At 38.1% G+C, this 15,273-nt stretch overlaps 1 protein-coding gene across 5 annotated transcripts in view; it reads left to right on the top strand.

Moving 5' to 3' along the window:
• MIB1 (MIB E3 ubiquitin protein ligase 1) overlaps positions 1–14,961 on the top strand; it is a 102,349-nt gene extending 87,388 nt beyond the window's left edge. Inside the window, exons 21-22 of one of the 5 annotated variants that reach the window (XR_006278888.1) lie at positions 4,901–5,103; positions 8,592–8,763. Coding sequence is in view for 2 of the 5 variants with exons in the window: in XM_038389535.2 (XP_038245463.1) it covers positions 8,589–8,732 (144 nt within the window). In the remaining 3 variants the exon portion in view is untranslated. Of the gene's footprint in view, positions 1–1,572; positions 3,968–4,897; positions 5,104–8,588 lie in introns of those variants that run through there. The other 4 variants (XR_006278887.1, XM_038389536.2, XM_038389535.2 and 1 more) reach the window with 4 other exon arrangements.
• Positions 14,962–15,273: the final 312 nt, after the last annotated feature.

The following is a 15,273-nucleotide window of genomic DNA, read 5'->3' as shown; positions in this document are numbered from 1 at the left end:
TACCCGGTTTGTGAGCAGCAGGTCAAGAAAAGCGCTCCCCCTAGTTGGCTCCCCTAGCACTTGCACCAGGAAATTGTCCCCTACGCTTTCCAAAAACTTCCTGGATTGTCTATGCACCGCTGTATTGCTCTCCCAGCAGATATCAGGAAAATTAAAGTCACCCATGAGAATCAGGGCATGCGATCTAGTAGCTTCCGTGAGTTGCCGGAAGAAAGCCTCATCCACCTCATCCCCCTGGTCCGGTGGTCTATAGCAGACTCCCACCATGACATCACTCTTGTTGCACACACTTCTAAACTTAATCCAGAGACACTCAGGTTTTTCCACAGTTTCGTACCGGAGCTCTGAACAGTCATACTGCTCCCTTACATACAGTGCTACTCCCCCACCTTTTCTGCCCTGCCTGTCCTTCCTGAACAGTTTATAACCATCCATGACTGTACTCCAGTCATGTGAGTTATCCCACCAAGTCTCTGTTATTCCAATCACGTCATAATTCCTTGACATCACCAGGACCTCCAGTTCTCCCTGCTTGTTTCCAAGGCTTTGTGCATTTGTATATAAGCACTTGAGATAACCTGTTGATCGCCCCTCATTCCCAGTATGAGGCAGGAGCCCTCCCCTCACAGACATTCCTGCCTGTGCTTCCTCCCGGTATCCCGCTTTCCCACTTACCTCAGGGCTTTGGTCTCCTTCCCCCGGTGAACCTAGTTTAAAGCCCTCCTCACTAGGTTAGCCAGCCTGCTGGCAAAGATGTTCTTACCTCTCTTCGTAAGATGGAGCCCGTCTCTGCCCAGCACTCCTCCTTCATGGAACACCATCCCATGGTCAAAGAATCCAAAGCCTTCTCTCCGACACCACCTGCGTAGCCATTCGTTGACCTCCACGATTCGACGGTCCCTACCCAGGCCTTTTCCTTCCACGGGGAGGATGGACGAGAACACCACTTGCGCCTCCAACTCCTTTATCCTTCTTCCCAGAGCCACGTAGTCCGCAGTGATCCGCTCAAGGTCATTCTTGGCAGTATCATTGGTGCCCACGTGGAGAAGCAGGAAGGGGTAGCGATCCGAGGGCTTGATGAGTCTCGGCAGTCTCTCCGTCACATCACGAATCTTAGCCCCTGGCAAGCAGCAGATTTCTCGGTTTTCCCGGTCAGGGCGGCAGATAGATGACTCAGTCCCCCGGAGGAGAGAGTCCCCGACCACCACCACCCGCCTTCTCCTCTTGGGAGTGGTGGTCGTGGAACCCCCAACCTCAGGACATCGCATCTCATGCCTCCCAACCAGCGGGGTCTCCTTCTGCTTTCTCCCCCCAGACATATCATCTGGTCCACTCTCCGCAATGGTACCTGTGGAGAGAACATGAAAGCGGTTAGTTACCTGTGTCTGTGTTACTGGAACCCGGACATTCCGCTTACCTCTTCTGGAGGTCACATGTTGCCAAGCTTCTTCACTGGCCTCTTGGCTCCTCTGTGCAACCTGCTCTATATCTTTAGAGCTTTGTGCCCCTAGAAGGCTATCCTGAGTTTGGTCCAGAAAATCCTCAGTCTCTCGTATACAACGCAGGGTTTAAATCTGTTTAAACTCTTCAGTTCTTATTTTTTGATGAATTAATCAAAGCCATTTTTGTTCTGTGAAGTAAAGATGAGCTCTAGTGTGGCTAAAAGATTTTTTTTTGTGACTTATCTGACTTTTTTATGCATACAGTGTTTTAATGACATTTCATTTCTTGACCCACCTATTTTAGTGTAACTGAACGGGCATACGTGACCCAAACAATAAATATAGGAATGAAGGGAGGCAAGGAATATTAACTATCTTTTGACCTCATAACGATGTACAGTGAAGATATTTTTTTCACAAACATCATTAAATATGGGCATTTTTCTTCACAAAACTGTATGCACTGAGCTGATGCAGGAGTTGAGCCTGCCTATTCAGTAACAAACCACTTTTGAACGCAAGTTGGCAGTTAGGGGGGATGTGCAGTCCCAATGCATTAGCACACTCAAATGAGAATTATATTTATATATGGCTACAATATGAAACATTGCATACATAATTTTGAGATGCAGTAATTATAAATCTTTTATTATAAAGATTTTAAAATATCAAATATAAGGCTTTTTAAATTCTGTGCTTGGAAAAGGAGGAAAATTATAAAAATCTTGGATAGATTTAGCCTTTCAAAAGATAAATTAAATATGGATGTCTTTGCAAGTGTTTGATCAAGCTAAAATAGTGACCTACAACCCTGATCTTGTTTTTTAAATTACTTAATGTGAAATGATTCAGGCAAGCAACAACTATCCTCTTTACGTCTTCTGTAATATGCAAAAGCCAAAAATCTCTTAAATCCAGGAGTTAATACTTTGTACAGAATAGATTAAATATTTATTAACATGGAGGACAAATATTTTGTGTGGTGAATTATTAAATTTTTCCCCCTTCTCTCCCTTTAAAGTCCCTCCCAAAAATTGTTTTTCTTCGTATCTGTTGGGATCATGCAACATTATCTGTCCTGAACCATTGCCCGCCTTCAGCTACACTGCAATTTTTGTATGTCTATATACCTTTGCTGGGAAGCATGCTCAGCAGCAGTGGAGATTTACCTTTAAAGATGTACTGTCCTACATTTGTCGCAGTTGAAATGTTTTGGTGAATAGAGGAGACTGATGAGAACTTAATTCACATTTAAATTGACTTTTTATCTCTTGTGGATTTAGAGTAGTGTATAATGCTTCAAAGATGGCTGGTATCTGAACCAATCCAGACAGCCCCACCTGAAAGTTCAGAGAGAAGATTTTGAATCACCTAGTTCTGGGCCACATCTGTAAATGCCTTTGAAAATTTGAGACCTGATGTACTGTCAGATGTTAATGTGACGGGGTTGGGACTCACCACCACAGCACCTCCTGCCGTTCACTCTGGGAATTAGCTCAATTCATGCAGCGCGCCCTCTGCTGGTGGTGTCCTGTCTGTCTCTCGCCCTAGATTGGCATCTTGACCCGCGTTGCTCCCAGCTCGCGGCGTCCTCTTCAGGACGCTGCCCTCTGGCAGTGCCCACTGCTCCAGTCTCACCCCCTTCTGGGGGTTTGATGTTATCAGTAGTCCTTCTCTTTGACCCAGCCACAATGGCCAACCACACCCCGAAGTCTAACCCCTTTTGGCAGGGGTCCAGTGCAGTCTGTGATGGCGACTCCTAACAGCCAGGTGGAAGTGCAAGGGGGAAGGGGGGGGACCCTTTGGTGGCAGCCTTCCTTCCTGCCTCCCCTCTTTCTCTCCCTTTGTCCGTCTCTCTCCCTTTGCACTGACTAGGCCCTTTTTCTCAGGTACTGGGCGGGAGTTCCCTGCTTGCCCAGCACTGCGCTGTCCCTGGTGCTAGTCTCCTCATACAGGAGACAGACCTTCACCCTCTGAAGGCATGGGAGAGACTGCCTGCTCCCTTCCTGGGCAGCCTTTATATAGGGCCTAGCCTAGCCCTGATTGGCTGGCTGTAATACTGGTCCTGATTAGCTCTCTAACAGGCCCTCCCTGATGGGCTGCCGCCTTGCGCAGCCGCTCTGGCCTGTTGAAGCCCAATCTGGCATGGGGGTGGGACACCACCCCACCGCAGTTAACCTCAGAGGCAAACCTATCAATAATTGTTACCCTCACCCTGTCAACTGGCTGAAACCCTCATTATTGAAAATCTTTGTGCAACTCAAAGCAGTTTCCAACCTAATCTCTGTCTGTATAAGGACAGGTAGACTAAAAAACTACTTCTTTCTCATCAATAATATTTGAGGCTATTAATTCTGAAAATGTTTTCAAAAATCTGCTTTTGATTATTTTTCTTTTTAATTTCATTCATTTTGAACAGTAAGAATACATTTAGTTTGTTTTTACTTTCTGGTTCTTGAGCAGTAAAGTGTTCCAAGTTACAAATGTGAAGTTTAAATTCAAACAATCTGTTTAATCAGAAGTGTTTAAAAAAAAAAAAAACCGTGAAAACTCTTCTACAGAGCTTAAGGTTATAAAAATATTTCTGCAGAAATCTAAATGCTTTGTTTAAATGCTTTGTTTAAATTAATGTGAGTTGATTCCAGCAATGAATATATATGTGTACTGGTGTGAGCACAACTGTTCAATTTTTTAAAAACATTTCCCCTCCAGTGATTATATCTGTTTTTTACTTCAGATATTGTATTCAGAAGCAGTATCCCAAGACACACATTAGTCCCTACCATCCTCTGTTTCTTTTCACACATCTTAAGAAAAGATTTTACATCAACAGGAAGTTCAGATGCATTTATCAGTGAGAGTAGAACAGTGTCTTATTTTGTTGGGTTGATTTTCTACTTTTCTGGTCATCAAAAACAGCGTTTAACAAAAATAAAGTTTTCTTAATTTTTTAATATTCTCTTTTGCCTGGATTTTTGAAGTACATTTACTGTCCAGTACTCTTATTTTTAGGCTGATTTTAAAATATGGTCACTTAACTATTCTCTCTGCTCCTCAGCAGGATGTAGATGGCTGCTTGTTTTTGACCACATCTTAATTGACTGCCATGTCAAGTAGTTACTTTGTTGAAACGATTCTGCTAGAAATCTAGCTTGTCTGAAATTGTGATTTGTTTCTTAGGGAACTGGCTGAACCTGTCTTGTTTGGAATCTTTTAATTTGTCTTCTAGGTTACTTTTCTGTATACTGTTGTGAGAGGGGCTAATGAGTGGCAGATTCTAGTTAATTGCTATTTTTCATAAAAAAAGATTCTTCAATTGTACCTTAAATATGTGCCTGAAGTTATACCCAGAGTTCCATTTTAAACATTTTTTTCATTTTCTGCTTTAAAGCTGCACTCCTAATGTGACATTCAGTATTTGTGTGTTCTTAAAACTTCTTATTTGTTCTTTTCAGCAGGTATACCTACGTTTCAACTCATGTCTTCAGTGATAATCTAATACATTAGTGCAGCAACCTTTTAAAACAATTTCTGGTGCCAAGCAGAAGCGAGGCCTGATGTCAGCAAAGTCCACACATGATGACCACATCATTCTTCAGGGATTCCCTGAATGTGAACCATCTTTGACTGTGATTGCAGTTCCCGCCACCACATTTCATACGTAATCACCCTCATCTGTCTGTAATAAATACCTTATATATGTTCCTTCACCATACGTATGTCATTTCTTTTTATTTAAAATTAAAGTTTTTTGTAATGTCACTGTGCACCTGTATCTTGTGCCTGGAAACATACTGTCATCAGTAATAAAAGATTGTTATAGGTTCTAATATGACACCCATATCAGACAAAAACTAAAATATTCTGCTAAAATTGACTTATTTGTAATATCATACCCGAGTGACAATCTCATGTTATTGCTAAGACCTTTCCACACTATCTTAACTCTGTCTCTGGATTACACCTGATTAGAACTGACTGGGTGCCTTTATGGTGGTATTTCAGAAGCAAGAATACATAATATATAAAAAGAAATCAAATACTTTCTCCAGGCACAGAATTTTCATTTGTTTCCCCTCAAAAGATCTCCAGCTAATTTATTCATATAGGGTTGAGGTGATAGACATCGAATTTTGGTGCCAGAGCATGAGGCCAAATTAAAAGTATAGTCAAAATATCTACCATTTGTTTGCTGTTCTTCTTGTTACAAAGCAGGGTGTAAGTCACCGATAGTCATGTAACTAGAGTATAGTTGGAGAGCAGGCAGGTAGGTTGATCGTTCTGTGCAAAGTTACTTAAAGCTGCTGCCCTGTAAAGGTAAATAAACTAAACCATGTATGACACTGAAAAATGAAACTGGTCTCTACAAACAAATATTCACCGTTTTTATGATAAGCAGGAAGAATCTGGACGATCTGCTCGTGCTGCCATACAATTGAAGAAAGACCTATTTTCTCATTTGAGATACCACCAGGGAATTTCTTCTAAATTGTGCTGCAATGAAATGAGTAAACAAAATTAAAAAAAACATTTTTACCCCCATTGCTTAGGCTGAATACACTTTTATAGAGTCCTGTAATGTGCATATATATTTTCAAATTACTCTGTAATATATTGGAGAGAAACAGATTTTGTATTCTAATTGTAAGATAGATATATAGTCAGACCCCAAAGCAAACTATAGGGGTAAAGAACATACAGTGAGGAGGACTTGAATTCTGATCTTGCAAGATGAGATTTAGGGTTTACACCCTGTATCCCTTCTAAAAGGGATACTTTAGGACTATTAAATTATGTACATTCACCACAGGAAAGCTAATAAGTAATTAATGAAGAAGTTCCCCATACTTCAGACTTTACAGTACTATGAATTATAAGGATGATACTTAGTTGTACCAGGTGAGGATTTGGTTTGGGTGAAGAAGAGGGTGGATGGACAGATTTACAATCAGTCCCTAGCAGTGCTTTAGTGGAAGAAAATTACATACATTTTGAATTATTGAAAATCATGAATAGATATGGTGATGCATATTAGTCCTGACAACATTTGAAATATATGCTTGTTGAGAATGTATAATTTTTTATATTTGCAAATTCATTGAAAAAGTTCACAGTCTTATCTGGCAGTGGGTGTGTCTACACTGCAATAAAAAACCTCTGGCATGAATCTCAGAGCTCAGGTCTCATTGCTTATTAGGCTGGGGCTGCAGGGCTAAAAAACTGCAGTTAGGTGTTTGGGTTTGGGCTGGAACCTGGGCACTGAGACCTACCAGAGGATTTCAGAGCCTGGGTTCCAGTCTGAGCCCTACACTGTAATTTTTAGCCCAGCGAGTCTGACTCCACTGACCCAGGCCAGTCCTGGTTATGCCACAGGTCTCTTACTTCAGTGAGGCTTTACCCAGAAGATACCTTCTGGCAGTTCCTTAGGTATGGTGATTTCACATGGATTGAAATAAGAGATAATTGGCCAAATTCTGATTTTTAAACTCTGTGTAAACATGTCAAAGTCAAGAGCCATGATAACCAGGAGTATACTAAACAATGTTTGTCCCTGCATTTAGTTGATTGCATAGAAGGCGTGCCTAAAATTTTACATTTCACTGTGTGGACATTACTGTGGATATGTACACCTTTCCTTGGTGTAACACTACTTTGGTAATCCTGCAGTGATTTAAAGAGTAGATCAGAAAAAACAGTGCACAAGTGCAAGGTGATGGTGAAATAAATTTGTATTTGAAATGTGGGCCACAGTTAATAAGGGTCCAATTATAGATGGTTTATAAAGGGTTTACAATATCTGTTCATTTATAAGCATGTTACAGACATTAGTATGTGTCTTGGGTGGTTATAAGCACACTGTAGATGTCAGTTTAAGAACATGAGTAGAAACTTCTCCGTAGGTACAAGTTGTGGTTATAAACAACCTGTTGATCTAACAATCTGTAACAATCGATTATTTATTAAAAATCTATTTATATATTACCCCTTTATAAACCATTTATAAATGAAACTTTAATGTGATTATGGTGAAGGAACAAACATGTGCCTTGTAGTTGAATTTTTGCATATGATATAGGTGGAGGACACTGCAGGCACAGTCAAGGATGGTTCTCTAAGGGACAAACTTCCATGGTGAACAGTTGTAAGAGATCCTTTTGGGTATTGGTCTCACTTCATGTTCAGTAGTAAAAACTGGTTTTAAAGGGTTGCTGTGTGGATCTGAGTTAGGGGTAAAAAGCTCAGATAAGTTGAGCAGCCCTCCACTGAAACATTAAATTTTCTCAGATGTTATCTGGATTTCTAAAGAACAGAACACATGCAGGATATTGTCCTATGCAAGTAATGATTATTCCTTTTACAAGTAACATTGAAAATACAGAATTAAAGCATACATTGGAGTACACCAGATCCTTTTCTTCAAAAAGCTGGTATCTAAATGTTGTTGGTAAAGGTTCTGAAAATATTGAGTTACTTAAGATTCCAAATCAGGGAGCAAATTACTTCCAAGAAGAAAATTGAAAGACAATTCACATCTATGGTGTTTAGCATGTATGTTGGGACTGTTAACTTTTTTTTTTTTTAAGCAAACCATATTCATACCATTTCTGGGCCCAAGAGGTGCTTGGGGTGTGTGTGTGGGGGGGGGGGGTAAGTAAATGAGGAGGTAGAAATTTGAGGCATGGGTGGTAAATAATTTGTTCATTGAATTACATACATAAATGTCTGTGCTTGGGTAGATTTCCCTGTTTCCTTAACATTGTATAAAGGAAACCAAAGGGGATGCAGCTGAAAATTGCTTATTTACTCTGCTGTGAATTTAAATGATGCCATCAGATTTGTGTAGAAAGCTACTGTGGGGTTGGTTTTCTCATTTTGTGGAGAAGGAGTTGAAAAAACTCGTTACCCCTTCATGAAACCAATATTTTAAACTGAGGATTAAATGAAATAGTGAATTTTCTATTTTGTATTTAATGTCAAAAGGCAGGTTATTGAATCTGTTGTCATTTTGTGGCCTGGTTTTTCTATCGCAATGATCTCTGTTCACTCAACAGTGCATATATTAAATATTCTACAATTAATAGAATACATACTGGATACTTTTTTCTCACTATTGCTCTCCCCTACCTAACTTGTCAAAATCTTTTGCAGACCATGTGCCCTGTTTGTTTGGATCGTCTGAAGAATATGATCTTTCTCTGTGGCCACGGAACATGTCAGCTTTGTGGAGACCGAATGAGTGAATGCCCTATATGCCGCAAGGCTATAGAACGAAGAATCCTTTTGTATTAAACAATAAAACCAAGTGTCTTCTGTTAGCTTATTAAATTGTCAGTACATTTTGGTCATCAAATCTCTCTAAGTTTGAAAGGCAGTTTTAAGGTTCTAATGAAAACATTTCTAATACTGCAATACATATGTGCTACGTTGTAATTGCTTAAAGACTAAACACACCAGAAAAGAAAACAGTATTTGAACAGTCAACTTTTAGTTGTACTATCAAGAGACAGCTAAGATAAGGCTAACTTAATAAAGCAGTCCCCCCCCCTCATTAAAGCACCAAGTGTAAAGGGACAATGTTGATTTTATGTTTTGGTATCTTTAAAGTTTTTATATGTATGTATGGACTTTAATATCAGTCATCAAGTAATATAGATTTTGTACTGCCAGTTGCTTTCAAATATTTATTTTTTTTAGCTCAAGTTTGACACCTTTTCAGCGTATGCTCAATTGTCAAATGACAGAGAAAGTTATGCCTCATAGTACTATTGTCTTGAAAGGTACAGTAATGCAAAATCAGCACAATATATCCAAGTAGTATTCAGGACCATACCGTTCCTATAAGATGACATCAAAGTATAACCACGTGGATAACTTTGACTGTAATGTGCCCTATATGCTCAGTGTGGGTTTAGAGGAGAATGTCAGTGGAAAGAAACACAAGTTTGCTTTAGGAATGTTATGCCCCCAAACCTGTACTTCAGTCTGACAGGATCAAATTAAACTAAATAAGGAACTTCTTAATCCCGTCAACAAAAAAACGAATATATAGCATTGTGAGTGGAGAGTATTGATTGTTTTTCTTTACAAGGTATTTGAAAAATAAAGTGTAGATCAGTAATCAGTTTCACACCTAAAGAGTGTAGTTGATTAAAATCTTTGGGGAACAAGTGTATAACCAGAGAGTAGGGAAATTATGGGTCTCATGATCTAAGGAAACTGGGTGGTATATTTTTCCTTTGGATTCTGTAGAAATCAGCTGTTCTTTAAATCATCTTTTCGGTTGCGGACTGTGCATTTCTTACATAAATCAGTGTGGTCTTTCATTAAGCCAGTCTTACAGAATAATTATAGGGAAACAATAGCAACAGCAAAGGGGGTAAACTATATATTGCCCATTCATCTCAATGAGGTATTAATTTCAAATCCCAGCAGTGAGCATTTAATAGCTAATATTAAGCAAGAGAGTGGTGATAAGTCTGGGGGTTTCCTGACACATGGATAGGCTACTTGGAACTGGTTGTCGGAGTTAGCAAGGATTTGTATTGCACTTTTGGCTCTTTGACTACTACCAGCAGCTCCAAAGTATGAGTAAGAGCACAATCCAAATGTTCTTCAGGCTTTGGTGGTGGGACTGTAGTCAGGATTTCAGGAAAGCTGTTAAATTTGAAGCTCTTACAGTCAAATGATGGCATATAAAAGCAATTCAGCAGTTACCTGAATTACTGATTGAATAGAATATGAAATCGGTGCTTGTTGTCTTTTAGCCCTGATTTTTCAAGGTTTGTGAAATACAGAGTGGATTCAGTTAGGTGTCTTACTTGCAGCTAACACCGGTCTTCTTCATTTAACTTCTGTTACGCATGGCAGGGACATGAAAGTGGGAATTGGTCTGGGGAAGATCAAGGTGAGAATGAAGTGATTCATAGTCTGCATTCTTCACTTGGAAAATCGCGTGCTTACACAATGCATGGTCTTCTGAAGCATGTGATAAGCTTGTGTTGATCTTTGGCACACTTCAGCCAAAATCTCCGAAGAATTTACCAACGCTTTTTAAGTGATGATCATGCAGCTAGAGCACCTATTATGGTAGAAGGAAATTCTACAGTGGTTTCTTAGAAAATCAATACATAGTGCATTAGCTGACAAGACAATCCATGCCCCAAAATTTCTGATCCAACAGGTAGAGATGCTTTTTGCTCTTTTTAACTCTGTTTTGAACAATCCAATCCAGAATTCTTTGTTCTGATGTTCCAGCAGTCATATATATACCATGTATCTCACTCTGTGTTTGGTCATTTACATAGCTTTCTGCTTTGCCTGGTGCTTTGAGTCCCTATTGTAAAATAGGCAGATCCCAGTAGCTTCTAAATAAAATCTTTGGTTGTCAGTAAATCTTGTCCTCAGTTTAGCAGTCCCACAACTGGGTTAATTACTTTAGCTCTAGAAATTTTATATACGTTTGGAGTTGCAGCCTGGTTAGCTGAGGTGTCTGAATTTCAGTCTGAGAGAATTCTTACGTTCTGTGTTCTTGTGTAATCAGAATAATTCTGGTATGATTTTTCCAACGTTTTTGGGGAAATGGTTTGGTAGCCCATGCCATGTACATTGCAGATTTTTTCTTGCTTGACATAAGGGTCACCTGGCTTCTGTGGTTGGTGTTGCACAGCAGGACCCTTCGGCTTCTTGTCCCCCTGTTGGCCCTTCTCCAAAAGAACTGGTTCTGTCTAATACAGAGCAACACTGAACCCCTTGCTATGAATTTCATTCTCTTGTTTCAGGTCTGTGACATGGTTTTCTTTAACCCAGGGCAGACTCATTTTGAGCACTGTTTCATACTTAAATTATTCAGAAAGGCCTCTCCATAAAGGCACAGTACAAAGTACTTGATTAACAGTTGATCACCACTTCTGCACTATTTTTTGGTAAATGCAGTTCTAACTCAAAACCCCATTATGGTAGCTCAGTGCACTACTTACTGCATAGCAGTCGATATTTTTATAATATTTAAGTAAATTGTGCTAGGGTTTTGTTAGCATTCAGCATTGGAACAAGCCAGTGGTAAGATCCTATTTTTTTCATGCAATTTTCAGCTGTTTAAATAGTCTGAATTAAATCTTGTCTCTACTACAGTAGTGGGTGTTCTCATTTCATTGAGACCAGGATTTCACCCTCTATCATGTCTTTTGTGCCTGATCTTTTCAGGTTGTCTGAATTAATTTGATGCTATGTTACCATCTGATGATGCAACTAATACTTGAACCGAATTTAACTGGGCATTAAGTATTTTCCTAAAGGACTAAATCAAGGCATCCAGAATAGAAAACTGGGGTAAAATGCTGAGCATACTTCATCTGTGGAGAGCACAGATGTCAGGTGATAGAGGAGTTCAATCAGATGTCAGGTGTGTAGGTGATAGAGGAGTTCAGTTCACAGTTTGCTTTATATTTTTCAACAGTTCCTCAGCTATAAAACTATAGCTGCTGTAAGACATAAATATATAAAATCTATGGCTATGTATATAAATAAAGTGAATAAAGGTGCTGCTCCAGGAGCTGTCCTTTCCACACCATGGTCCCTGGTTTGTCCCCATCAACGCATACAGACCTCTCATTATATATTTCTTTTTTTGAATTCAACTTGGTTGAGCAGTGTTGCATGCATGATTCCATGTCAAAAATTTAACTGGATATTATCACAAAGTCAAGCCAAATAGTTTAATTAGACAACTGCTTTTTTAAAATAAGTAATTAAGCAGTTTAACTTTGTAGCACTTATTGTTTAAGATGCTAGTATTGGCATTCTGTTTACAGGTGAGAGTTTATCCCAATTGACATTATGAAGTCAGATACAGTACTTTCAAAATGATTTTTAATTAATTTTAAGAAATATTTTCCAAAACATTGTAGCATATGTAAATAGATGTTTAGGCTTGTACACTATCTCTTCAGATTGTGATGTATGTTAAAGCTAAAGATTTAAGTAGCTTTGAAGAAACCAGCTGTATCAGACCATATTTATACAGTATATTCACATTACTTAGCAACAGTATCTCCGCAGCCTGATATTGTCTGAAAGGCTTGCATACTTCTATTGGATACCTTATATTTTTTTCCCTGTTTTAAAACAATCATAGGCTCAGAAGATAGGTGGGGATCATGGCAAGTAGGGAAAGATGAGGATGGGTCAGTGTATGTCTGTGAGTGAATCACTGTACAGATTTTACTGAAACAGGGAACAAGTACTTGATAAAAGAAAAAAGAATCAGTAAATAGACAATTGGATTTAATATACGTGTTTGAGAATTGCACATATCACTTTTTTTATTCTTAGAACAATGCCCCAATATTAAGAGTTGTTTGGGAATGCAATTGGTTGGAGGAACTTCAATGTATTCTTGTAATACAGTCCAGAAGATATCTACATTATATTTTATTATTTGGGTGCAAAGTATGCTCAAAAGTTTGCTTGAACAGCTTTGCTTTCTGTATGGTAATCAGTAAGATTAAATTAGAGATGGCTGCTATACACAATAGTATTGTAAAGGAACTATGAAGAGACCTTAATTTTAAATTTGAGGGGGTCTATACAATAAGCTAAATAGCTTAAAGATGTCAGAACTTAATCACTTAACTTTCCAGCTTTTTCCCCCCAATAATGTACCATGACTTTTCAGGCACATTGCTTAAAGATATGCAATATCTCCTGCTCTACATTCAAGGCATTTGGCACTTTTTGCAGGATTTGAGTCACTGCTACATACATTCATGTTTTGTTAAAATACTAGTTAAGTAGTTCTAGATTAGGACAAAATCCCATTTAAGAAAAAATGGGTACCCCCCCAAAAAAAATTAAATTGGAAAGGTAGTAAACACAAGTTACTTTGTAAATGTGAAAATTCCTTCAAAAACTAGTTTAACTATAAACTTTGGCCAAATTGGAATATAGAAAAATTTTGTGCCTTGTTAACATAGTCTTAAAAATGTTTTTAATCTAGTTCTAAAGATTTGTGAAACTAGCTTTTTAAAAAGAATCTGATTTGATATTGCCTTTATGTTGTAATAAGAATATTCACTAATACTGTGTAGCTATTACCTAGAGATGGAGTTTTACTAAGGTATTCCTACTTATTTATAGCAGTATTACTTACAATTTGTGACTAGTGTAAACACTAAATTGTTTGAGAAAGTTACTTTGAGTTATTTGTCTCGCTGAGCTTCTCTACAGTATTGCAAATGTCAAAAGTTACATTTTGCTCTGTTAGTAGTTGCTGGTGAATTGTGTAGAGCCTGGACCATAACTTGAGTTATGAAGTTCTTACAAACTGAAGTTCTTACAGACCACTACAATGCTACTTTTAGTAACTCTGCCTTTTTTTTTCCTGTCAGTTCTACAGTAATTTACCTTTAGAAAAGGGAGTTTTCTTAAACACTACAATTTAGTTTTGATACATCAGTTTTGGTGCCTGACTAGATGTGACATAAAGGATTATTGCTGACTGTATAAATAATGTACAGGAGGAATGTATCATTCCCCATAGTACTGTACATTCATGTTTCCCTTCCCTAAGTTGCTGGAATCCATATACTATTTTCCTTTTACAGTGCAGAATGTGTTTTGTTCACAGAGTAAATACTGTTGTCTATAAAGTTTTGTGTGCCATTTTTATAGCTATAGCTGCAGTAAGTATGAGGGCTTTTTAACAACTTAAACACATTCATAAATGTTCTTCAGTGCATCTTGGAGAATATTAGAGGTTTAATGGTTGTATAGTGCCTTGATAGAACAATTGAATTGGCAGCAGCCATAGATCCTTTACAGAATGGAAGTAGATATGAATCTACAAACTGGGTTTATGCAGCGTAAATGTGTATATATAGAATACGCGTTGCATTTATGCCATTTATTTGTCTTTCTGTAAAGGAAAGTTAGCAGATTTAACTTTTGTTATGCTTTTGTTAAGTCTTGTTTATGATAACTACACCAATAGAGCAATTGTGATAGGGCCTGTGGATGGTATTCCAAATCAGACATAGCTTTTGGGGGAGAGGGTGAATAGAAAATTCTACATAATGACATTTTTAGTATGAAAGGAGAATCATTTTATAAACCAACTTCTAGCAAAAATTAGCTTAATAATTCAGACCTCGCAAATCTTTTTATAAACAAGTCTGCATGGCATTTCATAGTTATGAAAGTGTAAGTCTTACTCTGGGCTCCTAGAAAGTATTTTCTTTGTCTCAAGCTTAGTTATGGGTGCAACTTATTCTGTAGTAGAAAATGGGTTTTACTGAACCACAACATTTTTTGCTTTTATTAGAAAATCAACTTTGTATTTTTGGTAAATTGTAGATTTGATATGACTGTTGACTGGATTAAATTCAAGTTGTGCGTGTGAATGTAGTTGATTTCTGTAGTGCAAATAGCTTTACATAATTGCATTGATTAAAACTGCTTAGCAAGACCTAAGCTTTGCAAAACAAATGCTAATGTACCGTATTGTTAATAAAACTTATGATATGAGTCTCATTCTGACTTCTTTTAAACAAGCTTTGACTTACACTTGTTACACTGAACTAACACCTATTAGAGGTTGTTAGAAGTTATTAGAAAGGGAGAGACAGCTCATTTCTGCTCATTTGATTACAGCTTTCTTGAAAATCAGAAATCTTAATGGCATTAGACCCCAACAAAGAGTTAAAATTTTAAAATACTTTGAGAATGTAATCTAAGCAAATGTTTGGTATCTTTTCTGGGCTTTAGAATTTCACATCATAAAGAAGGCTAGGCACTATGGCTCCATAATAGGAAGAAAGCTCCGTGTCCAGACTTT

Source organism: Dermochelys coriacea, chromosome 2, assembly GCF_009764565.3.
Source record: "Dermochelys coriacea isolate rDerCor1 chromosome 2, rDerCor1.pri.v4, whole genome shotgun sequence".
Classification (NCBI taxonomy): Eukaryota; Metazoa; Chordata; order Testudines; family Dermochelyidae; genus Dermochelys; species Dermochelys coriacea.
This window is presented reverse-complemented; position numbering and strand designations above follow the sequence as displayed.